This window comes from Choloepus didactylus, chromosome 17 (genome assembly GCF_015220235.1).
Source record: "Choloepus didactylus isolate mChoDid1 chromosome 17, mChoDid1.pri, whole genome shotgun sequence".
NCBI lineage: Eukaryota > Metazoa > Chordata > Mammalia > Pilosa > Megalonychidae > Choloepus > Choloepus didactylus.
Genome location: NC_051323.1, coordinates 75,218,792 through 75,238,176, shown reverse-complemented (window position 1 = coordinate 75,238,176; position 19,385 = coordinate 75,218,792). Strand labels below are relative to the sequence as shown.

The following is a 19,385-nucleotide window of genomic DNA, read 5'->3' as shown; positions in this document are numbered from 1 at the left end:
CGTGTCCGCCCGCCCCCAGCCCCAGCCCCAGCCCCGCGCGGGCGGCGTCCCTCCGTCTGGCCGCGAGCCAGGGCCGGCTCCCCGGAGGCGACGGCGCGGTCCGAGTCCCCGCCCCAGGGCCGGCGCTGTGGGAACCAGCCGGAGCGGGGGCTCCCCTCCCCGGGAGGGCCGCCAGCTGCCCTGCGGCTGCAGGAGGGGGCCCGGCCCAGCACTGCTCTCATTTTCAACGTTTTATTTGTCAATATAAAAATACTCAAATATTTACAACAAATAAATACGCGGGGACACAATAAGTTACACTGTCAGGAGTCCTCCTCCTGCGGCGGGGAGAGGCTCTGCCAGAGCCCACAAGTCGTCGCCTCTCCCCTCCCCCAAGCCTTTGCCAGCCCCACAAGGGAGGATGTGTAGAAAACACCCCGAACCCCTTCCCCCCAACACGCAGGAGGCTCCATCTCCCCCCCCCACCCTGAAAACATTCACAGCCCTGGGGGCAGGGCTAGGCACACCCCAGAGCCCTGCACTCCACAAGGGTGCAGCACCCTGCCCACCCCACCCCAGTATGTACACCACTGCCCCCCCCTCGGGACAGGTTGTGGGGGTGGCAGTAGCCCAACCCCTTCCCCTTCATAGCTCCAAGACTCACCAGGGGGACCCCAGGCCAAGGAAGTCCCAGCAGAAACAAGGCCATGTGACACACATGCCAACACCACACACACAGACACACACACAAACAGCCACACCTCCAACTTCTGCCTTGAAAAGTTCTGGCTGCTGGGGTCCCACGAGGCTGTGAGTCACAGCCCCTCAGAGCGGAGGAAGCCGCTTTCCAAGAGGCTGGTGCCCTGGGGGTGGTGGCAGTGCCCACGCTGAGCCGAGCAGGCCCTCCTGGCTGGGCAGGTGCTGGGCAGCCTGTTCCAGGCAGAGCGGGTGCCCGTGCCATGTCCCTGAGGTAGCTGGTGCCTGTGCAAAAGTAGGAGCTGCACCTCCTGCGCTCCCTCCCCACCACCAATGTGGCGGGGGGCTCCCCTCATACTGAGGACTCCTCGGGGTTGGAGTCTGGCAGTGGCTGGCGCTGCTGCAGCTTGCGTCTCAGTTCGTCTGCGAGCTCGGGCACGGAGTGCCCGGGTGCACTGCAGTCCCCCGCTCCCAGGTGCAGGCGCACGTAGCCGTTGGCATTTGAGTTCCGCCCGCCCCCCAGGTGAAGGCGGGTGGGGGAAGGCAGGGGCTGGCCTGGGATGCCAGGCGGGGGAGAAGGGGGCCCCCCTCCGGGCTGGCACCGGGCATGCCCGGGCACAATCTTCAGGGAGCCATCGGCGTAGTAGTAGCCGACCGGATCCCAGAGTTTCTCATCTGTCTCAGGGCCGGGCCGGAAGGGGGGGCTGGCAGGCTCCTTGGGCAGCTCCAGGGGGTACACCAGGGTCCTCTCGGCTGCCTTGGCGCCTTTCTCCAGCTCCTCCCGCAGCCGCCGGCGCAGAGACAAAACCAGCAGCAGCAGCACCAGGCACACGGCCCCCAGGGCCACGACCGCCAGCCACACCAGGCCCAGGTTTTCCAGGGGGGCCCGGGCCTCCAGGGTCACTGATGAGCCAGCCACCACGGCCACCAGGTAGCCTTCGGCCGCCAGCCGGGCCCCCTGCTCCTCAGAAAAGCAGTGATAGGCCCCGGCGTGGCGGGGCTGGGCGGCCATAACCACCAGGGCCTGGAGCCGGGCATCGTAGAGGAAGGAGCCGGGCTGCTCCGAGGGCAGGTCCTGGCCACCAAAGGTCCAGCGGGCGCGGGCAAGGTTGGACGAGAGGCGGCAGGGCAGCACCAGGTCCGTGCCCGCCACCACCGTGATGTTCTTGGGAGTGGGCCTGACTGTAGGAGCAAAGAAAAGAGGGTGCAGAGTTAGGGCAGGGACCCCAAGGTACTCCTGCCCTGCCCAAGTGGACCCCGCCTCCAGAAGGGGGACAAGGGGGCAGCTCACCTTTCCGGCTGCCGTGGAAGTTACAGATGTCCGAGGTGTCGGTGGTGGTCACGTGCTGGAGGAGCAGGGCACTGGCAGGAGAGGAGGCGTGTCAGGTGTCAGGGTCCCGGCTCCTGCACCCCACCCCCTGCCTCGCCCTGGCTTGTGCAGAGCCCGCCTCACCCGGCAGGGCCGCCCAGGGCCACGCAGCGGCTGGTGTTGACGCTCCAGGCGCAGTAGGGGTCCCGGGCGAGGACGCAGTCTGCACAGAAGTGGTACTTCCCACAGTTGGCCAGGGGCAGCTGGGCTAGCTGGGAGCGGGAGCCTGCGAACAGCAGCTTCTGCGGGAGGATCGGGCACAGGAGCCAGGGTCAGCCTGGGCCACTCCCGGGGGAGGCCCCATGTGGTGCGGGGGGCAACTCAGGCTCTCGCAGGGCAGCACGGGCCAGAGGAGGAAGAGGGTGGCGTGAAGCCCTGGGGAGGGGCCAGCTCTAAGCAGCAAGGGATGTGTCGAGGGCTGACTGCCAGCCAGGCCCAGTCCTGAGCACCATACAGATGTGACCGTGGGAGGCGAGACTGCATTCTGCACAGGGAGCACCAGAAATGCCCTTTCCTCGGGGCCCGGAAGTCGTCACCAGCACCAGCAGGATGTAAGGTGTTTGCCCTGGCTGGCACTTGCCATCTATGAATTCGTCCAGACTCCCAGGCCTCATTTTATGTTCTCTAGCAATTGCCCACAATAGTTGATAAAAGGCAAAGAGATGATAGTTCGGGAAATGCCTCAAACATGCCAGAGAAAGAGGGCCGATGAAATCACTCCTGGGAAACGGTCAAGGAAAAGAGGGTCGGGAAAAACCCTGATGACGCGAGGACATCAGGGACGGCCCGGCAGCCAGGGAGGCCTGGCCAGTGGAGGGTCTGCTGCTGAAGAGGCCGTGGTGTGACTTTAGAGAGGGCAGGGGGTGATTCTGGAGAAAATGGCCAAGCAGTTGCCAGCGCATGACGATTCTGGGAACCAGCCCCACAGAGACAAGCTGCACATGACCCCGCAAGGCACGGCTACGGCAGTGCACATTTCCAGGAACTGGCCCCAAGCTCACTGAGGCGCACACGCACTGCTCCCCCGGGCCCCAGGCTGCCCACCTTGCTTCGGGACAGGACCAGGCTTTCCACAGGCTCCTGATCAAACACCTGCAGCTCCTCGATCAGGTGCACCCAGGGTCCCAGGCTCACGGCCTTGAGCAGCCAGCCATCTCCTGAGGGAGGGGCGAGGATGTCCACCAAGAGGGCACGGGGTGGGGGTCCCGTGGCATCTCCCATCCTGGCCACCCAGGCCCCCACCCCGCCCCCTCGGCCTGCACCTGCACCAGCCACACCTGTGCCGATGAACAGCACCGTGTAGGTGGCTCCATCCAGCCCTGTGACCCGGTCGGCCACCAGGTGGGTGAAGTTGGTGTCCTTCTTCACGAGCAGGGGGCGCCCCCACCGGGGCCCCACCTGCTCCTCCATCAGCGGGTGCTTCTTGATGAAGGTGAGCGTGTTGTCGGGCAGCTCCAGGGAGCTGCTGTAGCCGTGGCGCCGGTGCCAGTTGTTGATGCACTGGGGATGGAGGGCGTGGGGAGGACAGCTGGTCAGCCGGGCAGGGCTGGCCCGGAGTCGAGGGCGGGCAGGGTGCGGCTCTGCCCCCAGGGACTCACCGAACCAGGCCGCGGGCTGGGTACCGGGTCGGTGTAGCGGCCCCACTTCTGTGCCTGCTCTCGGTACTCCTTATAGGGGCCCTCGAACACCCGCTGGATCCCTTCCAGCTGGTACTCGCAGACCGCGGACAGGTCCATGTCGCCCCTGGGGCAGGGAGAGGCCCAAGGGTCAGCCTGTTGCCTGCTGTACCCCGTGTCACTCCGGCTCTGGGCAAGGCAGCACGGCAAATGCTGTCATGTGCGAGCATGTTGGCAGCTGGAGAGGGCCGCCAGGGCGGGGCACTGCCCGCTTCCCACGGGGACCCAGGCCCGTGCACCTGTTCCTCCCCGCCCCGCCCCCAGGATTTCTGGCCGACTCACCACCGTGCCCGGAAAACCCCGAAGAAGGTGGTGTTGTGCCAGGAGGTGTCCTGCAGGGTGTGCACAGCCTGCAGCTGGTTGAGGAAGAGCTGCCAGCCGGGGGCGGCGCACACCAGCCGCGCCTTCAGGAACGTGGTCCACTTCCTCTGCAGCGTCCGTGCGCCCCCCATGTCGCCCTAGCAGGTGGCAAGGGGAAAATGGCCGGTCAGTGCGGCCCAGCCCGGACTCCCGGGGACCCCCCAGCGGCACGCTGCCCGGGCAGCCCCGCACCTTGCAGACACGGGCCACTCGGGCCACCACCTGCTCCGCGTAGCAGTCGTACTCCAGGGCTCGCTCGCTGAAGAAGAAGTAGATCTTGTCGTCATCGCCCGTGAAGCTGCCCATGCTCTCCGGCACGTAGGCAGAGCCGACGAAATGAGGCTCTGTGTGGGGGGAGGGGTTAGTGGGGGGGGCGGGAGCTGCCGCGCGCCCACCCCCAGCCCCGGCCAGCGCCTCGGCCTCACCGTTGAGCCAGAAGGCCAGGTACTCCGTCTTCATGGCGTAGTGGGGGCCCATGTTCCGCAGGATGACGGGCTCCGTGCCCAGGAAGTTGTTGAGCGTGGCCGAGTACAGCTCGCCGTCTGGGGGAGACAGGGGTCAGCCAGCTGGAAGCAGGTGGGACCCGGTGCCCGGGGGTCCCCAAGCCAGCCCTGGGGCAGCCACTCACCCACAAGGAGGCCAGTGTGGCCCTTGGCCGGGTCGTAGGGACACCTCCCCTTCCCGTCCTCAAACTCTCCACGCTCCAAGGAGAAGGTGAGTGTGTCCTGGGGCAGGAGAGGAACCGTGAGCAGCAGGTGCAGAAGGGAAGGCCCAAGGGGCCGGGGGGACATGGTCTCGAGGTGCGGGAGGCCAAAGATGGCTGAGGGGCTGGGGGGCACGGCACTCACAATGTAGGTACACTTGGGCTGGAAGGCGTACGTGCCACAGGTGTACAGGTGGGAGGTGTTGTAGAGCTGTAGGAAGCGGATGAAGTTGAAGCACTCCGTCTAGGGGAGAGAGGTGTCCAGTTTGAGTATGAGGCCGTCCCAGATGTTGGGACACAAGGACCAAGAGACCGGCGCCAGGACAAAGGGAGAGCTGGAGCCGGGCGTAACACGGCCACTGGGGAGCCCCCGGGGCTGTGTCTGCCCGGCCTGCCCCGAGCACACACCTGGTTACTCTTTCCTTTCTGGATACACTCGGCCTTCTTCTCGGCTGGGGCCTCCCATGAGATCTGGGGACAGGGAGGGGGCAGGTCAGCCCCTGTGGTGACAGCGAGGGCCACCCAGTCCCCATTCTCGGGGGGCTGATTTTAGTAGAGGATAGAAGCCCCAAGTGGCTCACCACCGCAAAACGCACCAAGTGCTGTGATGGAGGAGGGAGGTGCGGACCCTGCTCAGAGGCGGGCCCAGGGGAGGGACAGCCCGGCCATGCACGCCCCTCGTCCCGCCTCCTGTCCCCGCCTGGGGCCTCGCGCTCCCCAGGCTCTCACCGCTCCTTGCAGCTCCAGGGCCTCCACGCTGAAGGCAAACAGGGCCTCCCTGGCTCCCACGTACAGGAGCCCCGTCTGCTCGGTCAGGGTCAGCGTGAGAAAGTCCTGAATGCCCGCCTGGGAGAAGCGCCGCACCACGGTCGCCAGCTCTGCAGGGACAAGGCAGGGCTGAGCGGGGCGGGAGGGACTGGGTAGCAGCCACTCCGGGGCCCTGGCCACCCTCCAGCAGCAGCCTTCCCAGCTCACCCAGCACCCCACATGGGAGCAAGCACCCCAAAGGCTGATGGCCCCTGGGCTAACAGCACCCCCGGGCCTCCTTGGCCCTTCCCGGCCTGGGAGGGGGCGAATCTGGCTGCCGAGCAGGAAGGATATCTCAGCCACAGTTTCCGGCCAGAGGAAGCCATCAGATTGAGGGCTACCACTCTCAGGGTCAGCGGCACCTCAAGCTACGGAGCTGGGTGCGGCCCCTCTGCTCCCAGCTTCTTGGCTTTGGCCACCTCCTGTGCCCTCCTGCCCGCTGCCCATGTCAGGGTCCAGCACAACCCCAGCCCCAGGTCTAGCAGGGTAGGAGGTAGAGACAGGGATGAGTGCTCCCTGCCTTTGGAAACCCTTTGCTCTGGCTGCTGCCCAGGCAACCCAGGGGGTGAGCACAGCTGGTCTCTGGGCTGAGTCGGGGAGAGCAGGGGGCAAAGGAGCATCCGGGGTGAGGTCCAAGCCAGGGAGGCCAGGAAGCCACTGCAGCCTCTGGGCTGGGGAGCCCCTGCCATCCGGCACGCAGAGCACTGTGCACTCATATGGCCATGCAAGTCCCGGGTCAGTCCCCGAAAGAGCTGCCAAGCTGTCCTCAGGGTCCCCCCAAAGCACCCTTAGTCCTCGGAGTCAACTGAGACCCCAGACAAGGGACAGCATGGGAGGGCTTCACTAGCAGAGTGGAGCCTGAGGGAGGTGAGCTCATTGCCAGGTCCCAGGGGTGCACAGGTGGTACAAACACCTGACATCACCTGTTTGTGCAGGTGAGTGCACACGAGGGACTGTCAGCCCACTCACTGCCCCCCAGGTGAACAGCGCACATGCACACACCCATCCAGAGCCACCAGAAGGCACGGAGTCAGGGTAGCAGAGGGGTCAGTTAGGGTCGATGCTGGAGGCTCCTGGGGGCAGAGGTTCGGGGCTAGAAAGACTCCTGGGGGGTTGCACCTGATGGCTTCCGCCTGCCCTGGCTCCCAGCGCTAGCGACCATGCAAAAAGCAAGGCACGGCAAGAGCCGTGCAGAACAGTACCCCCTTGCATAGCAGCGGCAGTCAGGATTGGAGCTGGGGCATCGGTGAGTGACACCCCAAGTTCTGGGTCTCTGGGACCCATGGTCCAGCTTCTTAGACAGTTGAGCCACAGCTGCCCCACCCATGTGGCCAGAAAACCCGGCTTCCCAGGCCAGCCCGGCAGCCCTCCCGCTCCCCTCCTCTCGCCTTCGGGCACTCACCCCCAGAGGAGACGGTCTTCCGGGGCACGAGGTTCCACCACACCTCAGCCCCAATACTCAGGCCCCAGAGCCCCACAGCCAGCAGCCAGACAGCCCAGTGGGGGGCCATGGCACGCGCCCCGCTCGCTGCCCCGGGCCAGCTGCCCTGCTGGGGGAAAAGAAAGGGTCAGAAGCACGGCCCAGAAAACAGACCTGGGGGTGCCCACCCAGGAGGCACTGAGGGAGCACCTGCCCAGGCCTCACCGGGAGACCCCTGGATGACCCTCCACCACCCCCACACCTGGGGGTTCCCCCAAAGACTGTGGGACCTCCCTGGGGGGCAGAGGAGGAGCTGAGGTAGCGTAGCGGAAGGAGTGGATACTTCTATCTCCTCCACTCCAAGAAGCCCTGTCCCGGCCGCCCCCACCCCCCCAGCAGGAAGTAGCTTAAAAATATAAAAGGCGGCGACCCCTCCCCCACACCTGAAAGGTTCGAGGGTTTCTTAAAATAACCCGGGAAGCAGGCCCTGCCTGGCCAGGTCCGGACGCCCCACGTCCTAATTCTGGGCCGAAGACCCCGGGGCCGGGCGCGGGCGGTGGGGAGAGCCCCGGCTGGGGGTCTCGGCGCAGCACCCCGCGGGGGGCCCGGCCGCGGCGCAGACAATAGCCCAAGCGGAGCCCCCACGCCCGGTCCACAGCAGCCGGGCCGGAGCGGGGCCGCGGCCGGGGAGCCCTGCTTCCCGAGGCCCCTTTGTTGCTCCAGAAGGGAGGCAGGAAGTGGGTGCGGTGGGCGGGGCCAGGCGCGGGCCCCCTCCTCTTCCTCGCCCCGGCTCCAGCTCCCGCTCGGCCCCGGCCGTGGGGACAGGCCGCGGGGAGGAGGGCGGCGCGACTGGGGCTCCCCCCGGGACGCGGCCCCGGCGCCCCCCGCGCGCCCCCGGGGCGGACCCGCCTTCTCAGCCCGGGGGCGGCGTCCCGGGGGGCCCGGGCCTGGACGCGCCAGCGGGATGGGGCTCCCGCGGCCCCAGCCCTCCAGCGCCGGGCTCAGGGACGCGGTCGCCGGGGACCTGCTCACCCCCAAACCAGCGGCCCCCGCCAAGCGCTGGCCGCGGCCGCCCCCTCCCCCAGCTCCGGGGATTTGAACGCAAACAAAGCGGCGGCGCCGGGAGCGTGGCGGAGCCCGGCCTGCGGACGCCCCCTGCCGGCCCCGGCCCCACGCGGGAAGGGGGGCGCGTCGGCTCCCCCAGCCCTCCCGCCGCCCGTACCCGAGGCCGGGGCCGCACCCCGCGGCGCGCTCCGAGGACCCGCCCGCGCGGCGGAGCCCCCAGCCCCAGGCCCTCCCAGCGCCGAGGAAGCGGGGGCTCAGGCGGGGCGCAGGCAGGGCGCCCCCCTCTCGTGCCCAGCCCGAGCTGCCGCTGGGGGTGCCGAGGCGCTCCGGGACGGGGCGGCCCGGCTTGGATCGCGGGCCTGGCTTTCCTCCCCGGCGGAACGGGGGGCCGCGGCGAGGAAATCCGATGCCACAGCATTGGCCTCGGGCCCAGCCCGCCCCAAACTTTCCGTCGCGGGGGGTAGGGGGTGGGGAGCCGCGGGCGGCCCGGGGGCCTGGCGGGGATGCCGGCCGCGAGGGGGTCCCCGCGCCCCACCGAGCCCGCACCCCGTCTCCGGACCCCGCGGCCGCCCCGCGCCGGGCGCACCCCCGCAAGGCAGCCCGCGGCGGGTGGCGCAGCGGACCCTCGAGAGGACAGCTGTCCCCGCCGCTGTCCCGCCCGCACCCCGAGATCCCCGCCCGGCGCGCGCGCGGCGGCCCCGGCCCGAGCCCGGGGACAAAGCGGCGGCCGCCGCGCCCCGCAGCCCCGGCCCCGCTCACCAATCCCGTGCGCTCAGGTCCCTGGGCGCCGCCTGCGCCCGCCCCGCCGCCGCCCGCCCTCGGTCCCGGCTCGGCTCTGCGCCCCGGGCTCGGGCTCCCCGCGCCTCCGCTCCGGCTCTGTCTCCGCGGCCTCCGCCGCTCCCCGCCCCCTCCCCTGACGTCAGGCGGGGATGGGGGGGTCGAGCGGGGCCGGGGCGGGACCCACAGGCCCGCCCAGGAGGGGCTGCGACCCGCCGCGACCCGTCGCCCCGGGCTTGGGAGCCGCGGGCTGCGCCACGGCGCCGGGAGGAGGGGCGGGGAGCGCTCCCGGGCGTCGCCGCGGGGCCCTCGGACTCACCCCGTCTTCCCGAAGTGTCCCCCGAAGGCCTTCCGCGGGCCCGGCGGCTGCGCTTGGGGTCGCAAAGGGGGCCGGGGGCTTCCCAAGTTGGGGTTACGGGGGCGCGAGCGGGCCAGCCACCTCGGGGTTCAGCGTTCGGGGGATGCGCGCTGGGGAAACCGGGGCTTCTCTTCCCGCAATCAGAGCGGTCTTGGGGTCCCAAATTCTGCCGCGTTCCTTTGACCCAACGCCCGCTGGATCCTGCCCTCAGGCTGGAACGGTCCTCGCCCACCGGGAAGACCCCCCGCCAAGTCTCCAGAGCCGGCCAGGCCGTTCGTTGTCGCTGTCCAGGGAAGGGCCGGGCGCCCCTCGGGTCGCACAACGCCGACCGCAGGAGGTGACTCTCGGAGCCCGAGGAGGCTGGACAACAAGTGGCCGAGCCCTGACGTTCAGGCGCAAGGGGCCGAGGGGAACCGCGCGCCAGCACCGCCAGCCTCCGCCCACAGCCTCTCGGAGAAGCCACTGGTCGCTCCGGCCCCCTGGGCGGTGCTGGAGTGGCCTGTCTCCTGCCAAGCTGGTCCTCAGAGCCGGGCAGGTGGACAGAGGAGCCCCGGGGAGGGGCAAGGGGAAGAGGTGAAGGGACTTGGGACAGTTGGGGAACTGGGCGTAGCTTTAAAGCAGGGCGCAGAGCCCCCGCAGAGGGACGTTTTAGGGCCTATCAGCAGATCGGGATGATAAATCAGCCCGACAGCGGCTTTTGTTCTGAGTTGAAACTTGGCATTGGAAAAGTGGAGACCAGAGAGCGCTGGAGATAATTGGGGAGGGCAGCCCAGTTCGGTCTCGGTAACAATTGGGTCTTTGCTGGTGCATATAAAAAGCCCCTTCTCCCGCGCTGGCCAGAGCCACATGTCCCAGATCCTTTCCATAAAATAAATGAAAGGCCTTGGAGATGCTGGAGATAGAGGGAAGCTGGGCCTTGAATGGGCAGGGGCGACACCCCAATTGGTCACCAGGGAGGGAGGTGTGTGTGGCCCTCGTCCTGGCAAGACCCCCCAATGCTGAAGCGCCGAGGTGGGGAGAGCTGCTGGGCCACTGCCCCGCGCACTTGTTCTGTGCTTTAGTGCCGATGACCCTTTAAAAACTACACATTGTCTCGCCCGTTTTATAGATAAAATGAGCCTAGAAAGATTAAATAACTTGCCCAAAGTCATATGGATGGATAATTAGGTCAGAGTTTTTAAGTCAGGTTTTTCAACTCCCCATTTCCTGTCTTTTCACTAAATCACAGTGTATCCCAACAACTTTCAGGCCCCAAACAATCCATTTCCTGCTGTTTCCCTCCCTTCCCAGCCTCCCCCCACCCCGCCTCTGGGTGTGAAGCCTTGGGGGGCAGGGGCTCCCTAGTTCCCTCTGCAAGGGGGTCCCAGTGGAGAGTTGGTTGGTTCTAGCTGGCAGGAACCCCCAAGCCTCAGCTGGGATGGAGGTGGAGAGGGGTGACCCTCCGAAAGCAACCACAAGCCTCCAGCTCCCCAGCCCCCTCCCCTCTCCCACCTTCCTTCGTTTCCTGCAGTGCTTTCTGCTCCTTTCCAGCGCTGGCCTTTTCCGTGGGTGGGTAGGTGGGTGGGCAGGGGATATAGTTTCCTGCGTGACTACTTCCTCATGATTCATACTTTTAAATAAAAGCACAACAGGCAGAAAATGAGGATTCCTGGGTCTTACATTAAGGGAAAAAAAAATACTAATGGGGGGAGGGGTAGAGGATTATGGCTCAGGTACCTTTCTGGTCTCCCTAAGGCCCTTCTAGCACGTTCTATGGAAGGTCAAGTCGAGGAAGAACTGAGATCTGCTAAGTGCCTTCTGACCGTCTCAGGATGTGCCAGCAGCTCAGGCCAGGCCCTAGAGCTGGGCCCAGGAGTCCCGGCTGAAAAGCCAGTGGCGCCCCATCCTGACCTGACCCCGAGCCACGGTGCCCCTCATTCGGTGCTCACCCCCCACCTCTCGCAAAGGCAGCCTTCTGCCGGGAGGCCGGCCCAGGGTGCGGACTGGGGCCCTCTCATCACCCTTCAGGTGGCTGAGGATGGAGGTGAGCGGGGACTTAGGAAAAGGACTTCCTCTCCCTGCTTCCTCCAGAGAGAGTTATCAAAGCCGTCCACCTGGGAGCCTTTCCCTTCCCAGCCCTCCTGCCACCATCACCACAAGGAAGCAGGAAACATCCGTCACCCCAGCCCCGGATGCTGCTTTTCCAGAGGCTTCTATCAGGATATCCCCCAGCCTTTCCCAAGGGCTGGAAAGGTCAAGGCCCTAGAGGGGCAAGTGTGGGACTGCCAGCATGGGTGTGGAAGTCTGTTTAGAGGATCTGGTCAGCTCCCAGGCCGGCTCCGGAGAGGGCCCATTACAGGTCCCAGGGGACCGCGAACGCCCTCGGGTGACCCCCCAGCTCGCACCTCTGCTCAGGTTACAGCTGGGTTTCTGGAGGGGCTGAGCTGTCACCAACACCTTCCTCTGTGCTATCTGTTTCTCACGGGGATGAGTATGTTTGGGGCACGGGGAGGAGGGCAGCGTCTGAGACCCGGGATGGGGGTGAAGAGTGCCCCCCTCCCCAACAGATGGACAGCTCAATGGGCAGCTCGGTCCCTTTCTGGGTGTCAGGGCAGCTTTGAGAGCTGTGAACTCCCAGGTTCAGCCCCTCAGGTCTTCCTACTCCTGCTCTGCCCTTGGCAGTGAGAACAAAGGAGGGAAATTTCGAAGGTGATTTCCAGGTTTCCAGAGCCGGAGGAAGAGCTGAGGATGAACCGTCAGCACGTCCAGCGCCAGGGGCTGCCCTGGCCACCAGCCCACGTCCCCACTCTTATCTCGGGATCAGAGGCAGAACTGACACCACTGAGACCTCGGGGGGCCTCGGCCAAGGGGGCAGGTGGTGCCGCCAGGGACAGAAACCAGAACTCTCCGTCAGGCTGTCTGTGCTCCGTTCGCACCCGCCTGGGTGTCTTCCACCTATCACTTAGCAGCGGCCCCGAGGCAGAGGCTTTCTGTGGGGACCCAGCCCTGTCCTCGGTGCACTTGGGTGCTGAATAATAGATGCCCGGGCTGCAGGTGTCTTGGGGACAAGAGAGGCAGCCCTGAAACGGGCCCAGGGAGTCTGCAAACAAGCCGCTTGGCCTGCAGGGCCGTTATTTTCGGGGAGCCGCTTATTTGGAGTCCTAGTTAGTCTGCCTTAACCTAACTCCTGTGGCACAAAAGACAGGGAAGGGAAATGGGCAGAAGCCGAGGCCGGGGGCGTCCCAGCCAGGGCTGAGCCCCAGAATGGGCCCAGGCCAGCCTGGCTGGGGGGAGTCCTTGTCACCACCCACCTGCCTGTCGTTCCCCTGCAAAAGCCCCCCAACCTGTCTCGGGACGGACCAGAGATGCGAAATGGTCTCTCGGGGTGGGAGGGACAGGCAGAAGGAGAAAGTGGATACCCCGGATCTCTGGGGGTGCAGAGGTACCACTCGCCCCCCCAGGGGCACCCTGTCGGGGACCAGGACCCACAAAACAGGCCTCAGCCCAGGTCGAGGGAACGCCAAGGTGGCACCGGGACTGCTCTTGGCGCCGCCCCCTCCTGAGCCTGGGGAGCTGATTTCAGAGCTACCATCCAGCAGGATGAGGCCCAATTGTCTGGACCCCTGGGGAGGGGACCCGGGAGTCCAGACAGGTGCTCCCCATCCTGCTGGCCGGGCTGCTGGCCCCTCCCTTCCTTCTGGGGTGGGGACCCCGAGGTGAGACCCCGGCAGAGCCAGGCGGCGGGGTCAGAAGCCGGAGGCAGGGTGGGGTGGGCGGACGCCTTCGAAACCACTGATGCCGAAACAAGACTTTATCATGCACAAAGAGACCTCACATTCGCGACGGGGAGAGAGGAGACGGGGGGCTGCCGAGGCCGGGAACGGAAGCCAGAGCTATGGAGACGGAGCCTCTGGGAAGGGGACACAGCAGGGAGGGGAGCGGGGTGGGCTGGGCAGCATCGGGGTGTCCTCTGGCCTGGCTCCTCAGTTTCCTCCGTTCCCCGGGCAGGCCTCGGCTCGCTCCTTCAGGTGTCCTTCCAGGGGCTGAAGTACTGGGCCTGTGGCAAGGAGGAAAACGCGGGTGACGTCCGGGAGCCTGGGTGGTGCCCGCTCCGACTCGAGGCTCCCTGGACTGGCCAGGGCCCCTCCACTCCAGGCCCTGGGCGGGCAGCCCTCCTAGGGCTCTGGTGCAGGCCCCTTGACCTGGGGGGCTCCCTGTGCTGGCAGGTGGGGGAGGGTGTGTGAAGGAAAGGGGGTGCTGCACCCTGGCTCTGCCAGGCCACAAATCCCTTCTTCCTTCTTTCCGTGACACACACAGCTCCCTGCTGGAGGCCCGGGCGCTCCCCTCCTTGGGAGCTGAGGGCGAGGCCTGCTCCCCAGCTTTCCCACACACTTGCGACACCCGAGCCCCGAGCCGCAGCCAGTGGCCAGTGTGTCAGGCACAAGTCACAGGCAGGGCGGCGGAGAGCCGAGGGGCGCTGGGCGGGTCGGTGGGTGAAGAAGCAGTTCCCAGACCCAGCTCTACGCCATCAAGGCTTGGGGTTCCGAGAAGGGGAAAGCCCCCGGCTGGCTGGGGTGGCTCAAGGAGGGATGATGCCTGTGGGGAGCCACGCGATGGGGAGCTGTGGGTCCCTCAGGGTCTTCCTGTGCTCCCCAAACCTGTAGAAGGGGATGAGAACGACGCAGCCTCCAGGGGCTAGTAGGGCGCAGGCCGGAAACGCCAGCTAGAGGGGCTGGGAAAGCCGGCACATGGAGTGGTGGCTGCACAGCCAGGAGGGGCGGCCAGCAGGCGGGCAGCAGGTGGCAGCCCGTGCCTCCGAGCCCCCCGGCCCACGAGCTCCCCTCCCCAGGGCTGAGCCTCTGCATTTGTGCAGAAGTGCGCCCCGCTCTGCCCCTGGCCTCACCCCGCACTGGGCAGGGGATTCTGGATGCGAACGATGAAGGCCCCCGAGGAGTGGCCACCTGCCCCCCGGCCCTCCCTGCCCGCCTCCCACCCCTCCCGGGCCTGGGGGCTGCACAGGGGCCGCACCTCGGGCTGGCAGTGGGCCAGCAGCTCCTGCCAGCGGACGTAGGTCTGGGCGGCCAGGTCCTTCAGCCGGGTCCGGTGCATGGCCTGGGGGCTCTCCCGGATGTGGGTGCTGACGTGGCGGTCCAAGTGCATGCACAGCAGCTGCAGCTCGCCCTGCAGCGGGGGTGTGGGGAGAACAGGGGAGCACAGAGGAAGGGAAGGATGCATTGGAGCGACTGCTCAGAACTCAGGCCGGAAGGGCGGGCAGGAAGGGGGCACAGGGCTGGGGTGACAGCTGGGGGCACAGATCAGGGTCCCTTGGGCACGCCCCCCGGCCTGGGAAGGCTCCTCCCAGCCTCCCACTCCTCCCAGCTCCCAGCAGCAGGCTCGGTGCCAACGTGGCTGACGCCAGGCCGCCTGGTGGAGGAGACATGGCCGGGCACACCCCCTCTGCCCCCTGCCGCCTCTCGGAGACTCACCCACTGGTGTGGGGCGATGTCCTGGCAGCCGACCACCAGTCCGGCCAGCATCAGGAGGCTGTGGCACAGGTAGCAGACCTGGGAGAGGAGGAGAGGCACCCTAGTGTCCCACAGGGGGTGGGCGACGAGCCGCCTCGCATGGGCTCCGTCCGCTTCCATCTAAGGGACGGTGGCATCCCTGCCACCCAAAGGCCCTCAGCGTCACTGTGCCAGGCGGCGCTCCGGCAGAGAAAGCCCACCGGAGAGCAGGGCCTGGCCGCGCAGACCGCGGTGGTCCCTGTGCCCTCTGTGGGCCCGAATGGCGCTGGGGTGCAAAGGGAGAAAGGAGCCTCCCCGGGGACGTGGCCCCCCGCTGCATGGCCCCAGGATCCCCTCGCCCCCCAGCATGTCACTGGCACAAACGCACGGCCCTGCCTGGACAGCCAAATCAAGCTGGCACAGGGGGTGGGTGGAGAGCTCGGAGGTGGACTGGTGATGTCCTGGGGTCAGCATTTACAACCCTGTCCGCCCACCCATGCCCACTCCTTTATGGGACACCGTCCTGGTCTACAGGAGAGAGGAGGCTCCCAGGGTGAAGGCACCCTGCTGCCCGGGCACCCTGAATCCCGTCCTTGGGTGCACCCTTGCCCCCTGCAGAGGTGCCTCTAGCCTTGTGCTCTCCTGACCCCTGACCTCTAAGCTGGGGGGTGGGGCTCAGACCCCCCCCAGGCCGTCATGCCCATGGCAGATAACTGGCCCGGGGCCGAGCTGGGACGGGAGAGGTGGGCTCCAGGGGTCGCCAGCGGGGCTTGAGCTTGGTGACAACGGGCCGGAGCTCACAGGAACCCAAGCATGCCCCCCGTCCCCATCTCATCACCCTACCCTCATGAGCACCAGTCCCTGAGGCAGGCGGTGCCCCCCAAATGGCAGAAACCTCTTTGCACAGACACAAGCGTTTCCTTAGGGCAGGAGCCAGAACCATTTCTGGGGACACCAGACTCAGCATTACGGAGAACTGACTTCTTGAAAAAAGACCACGAGGCAGAATCCTGGGGACGGAGACCAGCCGGGTGCCCCCCAGCAGCAGCTGCTCTGCCCCTGACCCCGTGTGGGGCCTGTGGGTGGCCTGTCCACAGCCGGGCCAGACTGGGTGGCCCTGCACCCAGCAGCGCCAAGGCAGCACAGCTGGGTGGGGGCTTGTCTGCTGGGACCTGCCTCCAGGGGTTGCTCCCCCGGGCTGGGGAAGAGCCAGCTTCTCCGAACCCCAGCTCCACCTGCCAGGGCCCCGCAGCTGCCCGTGCAGTGGCCGAGTCACCCAGCCGGGCAGGTGGGCTGCGAGCGGCTGCCTTCCGCGTGGAGCTGCTCAGCGGCTCCCGGGGCTCCCCTCTGCCCGCCGGCCTCGCTGCGGGGAGGGTCCCAGCCTTCGGGCCTTGGTGCGGCCTCTGCAGCCCTGGCACCAGCTCCCTGCCTCCTTCTCCGGAAGCAGGCTCAAGCCCGTGGTGGGACTTGGCCACACTGCCAGGAGGAGGGCTCTTGGGGGTTCCTCGAGAATCCACAGCCCGCTCTGGGAGGGTCCACCGTGCACACCAAGCCCCCGGCCCTTCGCGCTCCAGCTGCAGGAGGGGGGCTTCAGGCGGGTGGTCACTTGGGCAACAGAGACTGGACCCCACTTCCCCATGCCCCTGAAGGAGACAGCTTGGCGGGGAGCAGGTGCAGGGGTGGGGTGCAGCTCGAAGGCTCTGGGGAGACCTGACGAAGCCCGACCGAGCCTTGAAGGAACTGGGATTTGAGGGGAGGATGGCCCTGGGGGGCGGGCAGAGGATACAACACATGGCAGGACTCGGGGCTGATGCAAGAAAACCAGGGTGGGGCCTGCGGGGTGGGCAGGTGACAGCTCCGCTGCAGCAGGGGCAAGTGGGGGTGTCACGGGGCCGTGCCCAAGGCTCACGCAGGGCAGGAGGGGGGCGTCTGGGGGAAGCCACATGGGGGCTGGACACCCCCGAGAGAAAAAGGCAGCTCTCAGAGAGAAAGGTTTCAGGACGCCGTTCACCTTTTTTTTCCTTTTTAAGATTATTTCTACATGAACGGGTTAAGATTATGTCTTTACAATGTATGTACTTTACTGACATAATTGAAACACAACGAAGGTTTTTGTTTTTTAATTTTAAGGAGATGGCCGTAAAAAGCAACGAAGTTCTAATACATGCACCGACATGAATGAGCTTTGAAAATACAGTCATGTTGGGTGAACAAGCCAGACATAAAGGGACAAATACTGTGTGATCTCGCTGATATGAACTAATTACAGAAGTCGAGTCCAGGTTAGCTGGGGTGGAGGGTGGGGGGTAGGGAGCAGCTCCTCACTGGGTGCCGAGTTTGTTTGGGGTGACGGAAATGTTATGATGTATAAATGTTACCACTAAACAAGTTAAAAACACACCTCTAAAACAGAGAAAAGAGAGAAGACCCTGCCGGTTATAACGTACCGAGCCATAAATGGGGGCTCTGCTTCTTGGGGGTCCAGTGTGCCGGGTACAAAGCCAGGGGCTGAAGGTCCCCCGTGACTGGGCAGGGCTGTCCCAGGCACCTCCACACACCCACCGCCCCCCCGTCCCCATCCCCGACCTCACCCCTATTTCCCTGAATTGCGTCTTCGAGGAAGAGGGGAGATTATCCGAGCGTGGGCGCTGGGAGGGGGCCCCGAGGGACAGCCGGGAGGGGAGTTCACCCCGCGCGGCCCAGCTGCCCGCTCTGGGGATTTACAGAGAAACGGGCGCCGTGCGTACAAGTTTCACAACTTCGTTCTTATGCCGATTCCCATAAGCGAATCTGGAGGGAAAATCCCAGGAAAATTCTGAACATGTTTTTTTTTGGGGGGTGGGGGGAAGTGACGAGGCGGCACAGAAAGCCTGGAACCACATTTGAAAAGCTGTCTTTCCAAAAGGCAAAAATGAAACAACTAAAACCCCTGCCCAGTGCCTCCTCGCGAGAAGGCTGGGTGGTTTTCCACGGTATGGGGGGGGGGGGGGCCCTAGAACTGGGGCCCGGTGGTCTTTGACCTGCGTACGGGGGTTACTGGTTCTGCTGGTGGCTGGGGACGGCGGCACCCGAGCCCTGGCCAGGGCATGAACTCCGAGAAAAGGTTTTATCACTGGGAGAGGGGCCGCGCCAGGCGCCCCCGCCTTCCCGCACTTCCCCGAGACCCTCTGTCTCAGAGAGGAGCAGAGGCAGGATGCGATGCCTACCCGGGCAGAGGGATGGACGGCTGCACCCGGCGGATGGCTGCCTTCTTCTGCCCCCCGCCCTGTCTTTGTCAAGGGCCAAGACGCCAACAGTTGGCAGAAACGGGGGGCTCTGCCCGCGGCTGGGGGGACAGGACGGAGCCCCATTCCTCGGAAACGCTGGCAGCTGGGCCATGGGCAGGCCCAGATGTGAGGGCCGCACGGCCCCACCCTGACCCCAGCCTGCCCGCTGCTCTCCCGGCTGCTCCCGCGTCCACCCCCGGCCCCTCATGGCAAGAGGGCCCTTCCCCAGCTTCTGGGGGCTGCTCGGTGGGGAGGGAGAGTCAAGAGGCTTCTCCAGGCCCCCGGCTCCTCCCTGGCTGGTGGCAAGAGGCTGGGGGCCCCGGCGGGAAGTGGGGTGCGAGAAGCCTCCGTCAGCAGGTTGTAGAGAAGGCTGGGCGTGCCGGGGCCCGGTGCTGACAAGACAGAACGTCCCCTGCCCGGCTGCCAGCGCGGCCCGTGGTGCCCCAGGATCCGGGGCTCCCCCACAGCTTCTGGGCCCCGGGTCTTCCCGTGCACAGGGACCCGCCCTCCCTCTGAGGACCGAGGTCGAGGGCGAGTGATGGGAGATGGCTCCAGGGCTTGTCACCAGGGGAGGTGGGCCCTGACACAACGTCCTGGAGCAGTGAGTTCCGGCCTGAGAGCCAGCGGGAAGCACGCGCAGCTCTTAGAGGTTTCCCAGGAACTTCACCAGAAATTCCCTCCCCGGCAGGGCCAAGGAGAGGCCGGGGCCTGGGGTAGTTAAGGAGGACGGGCGGGGGGAGGCGCACCCCTAGGAAGCCCCTGCTCTGGCCCAGGGTCCCCTCACAACAAGCCCGTTCCCTGGGGGCTGCTGGGCCAAGTGGGGGTGCAGCCCCTGCCCGTGGCGGGGGACCCTGGGGAGAGCGGTGTGGCCAGGCCTTGGTTGGGGCCCATGCAGCCTGGCCCAGGAGCACCCACTGGGGACAACGGACTCTGGCCTCCCTGCCAGGTGCAGGGGTCCCTGGCCGTGGGGCAGGGGCCGCCTTGGGGGACACGTGCTCAGCCAGGGGCCCAGGTGGTCTCCATCGGGCGTAGGGGCCCAGGGGTCCAGCCCCACCTATTTTTTTTTTTTTTTCCTTTTAGAGTATGGGATTTTACTTTCTTATTGTGATACACAAACGTTCCTATTTTCACCAGCATATGTGGGAGCCAGGCACAGACCACCCCAGTAAAGGGTGCGAGTCGAGCCCTGGGTTCTCTTCCGGGGCCCCCAGGGGCTTCTGCAGGCCGGGGAGACACGAGCCTCTCCCCACCCCCATGGGGGGGCCCATCCCTTTCAGTTGCACCCAGGGGCACGGTCAGGTGTGTCTCGAGCACGTGCGACGATGGGGGTGTGTTCCGGGGACCAGGTAGCACCTGCCGTCCCGAGGACGCGGGTTCTCCCTGTCGCCGTGAGCGACTGCAGGCCCCCCTTCCCCGAGCTGCTCCT

At 66.2% G+C, this 19,385-nt stretch overlaps 3 protein-coding genes across 7 annotated transcripts in view; 1 reads left to right on the top strand and 2 right to left on the bottom strand.

Moving 5' to 3' along the window:
- Nucleotides 1-532: 532 nt before the first annotated feature.
- SEMA4C (semaphorin 4C) lies at nt 533-9,642 on the bottom strand. 5 transcript variants are annotated; one of them, XM_037807391.1, is made up of 15 exons: nt 9,172-9,642; nt 6,993-7,140; nt 5,513-5,661; nt 5,192-5,254; nt 4,929-5,027; nt 4,709-4,805; nt 4,506-4,622; nt 4,273-4,424; nt 4,003-4,178; nt 3,643-3,787; nt 3,322-3,544; nt 3,089-3,201; nt 2,129-2,286; nt 1,967-2,037; nt 533-1,857 (listed from the first exon to the last, which is right to left on the bottom strand). In XM_037807391.1, exons 2-15 carry the CDS (start codon nt 7,099-7,101, stop codon nt 1,028-1,030), a joined length of 2,502 nt encoding a protein of 833 aa, XP_037663319.1. In that variant the 5' UTR covers nt 7,102-7,140; nt 9,172-9,642; the 3' UTR covers nt 533-1,027. The 5 variants fall into 5 exon arrangements, with proteins under 5 accessions (XP_037663319.1, XP_037663320.1, XP_037663318.1 ...); XM_037807392.1 differs by lacking the exon at nt 9,172-9,642 and adding an exon at nt 8,835-8,878 and having other exon boundaries at nt 6,993-7,137; XM_037807390.1 differs by lacking the exon at nt 9,172-9,642 and adding an exon at nt 7,454-7,581 and having other exon boundaries at nt 6,993-7,137.
- On the top strand, nt 7,100-12,225 carry LOC119512152 (collagen alpha-1(I) chain-like). The gene is made up of 6 exons (XM_037806641.1): nt 7,100-7,157; nt 7,545-8,468; nt 8,540-9,358; nt 9,422-9,745; nt 11,021-11,233; nt 11,984-12,225. The coding sequence occupies exons 1-6, from the start codon at nt 7,100-7,102 to the stop codon at nt 12,223-12,225; spliced, it is 2,580 nt and encodes an 859-aa protein (XP_037662569.1).
- Nucleotides 12,226-13,012: 787 nt separating this feature from the next.
- FAM178B (family with sequence similarity 178 member B) overlaps nt 13,013-19,385 on the bottom strand; it is a 100,147-nt gene continuing 93,774 nt past the window's right edge. Inside the window, 3 exon segments of the mRNA XM_037806640.1 lie at nt 13,013-13,246; nt 14,218-14,370; nt 14,676-14,753. Coding sequence (XP_037662568.1) covers nt 13,214-13,246; nt 14,218-14,370; nt 14,676-14,753 — 264 coding nt within the window. The 3' untranslated portion in view covers nt 13,013-13,213.

Coding starts and splice junctions, on each gene's coding strand:
- LOC119512152 (XM_037806641.1), top strand. CDS start 7,100: ATGGCACGCGCCCCGCTCGCTGCCCCGGGCCAGCTGCCCTGCTGGGGG. Junction 7,158..7,544: donor CTGCTGGGGGAAAAGAAAGG/GTCAGAAGCACG, acceptor TCTGGGCCGAAG/ACCCCGGGGCCGGGCGCGGG. Junction 8,469..8,539: donor CGGCGGAACGGGGGGCCGCG/GCGAGGAAATCC, acceptor CGCGGGGGGTAG/GGGGTGGGGAGCCGCGGGCG.
- SEMA4C (XM_037807391.1), bottom strand. CDS start 7,101: ATGGCCCCCCACTGGGCTGTCTGGCTGCTGGCTGTGGGGCTCTGGGGC. Junction 4,425..4,505: donor CCTGGCCTTCTGGCTCAACG/GTGAGGCCGAGG, acceptor CCCCCCACACAG/AGCCTCATTTCGTCGGCTCT. Junction 2,038..2,128: donor GCCCTGGGCGGCCCTGCCGG/GTGAGGCGGGCT, acceptor CTCTCCTGCCAG/TGCCCTGCTCCTCCAGCACG.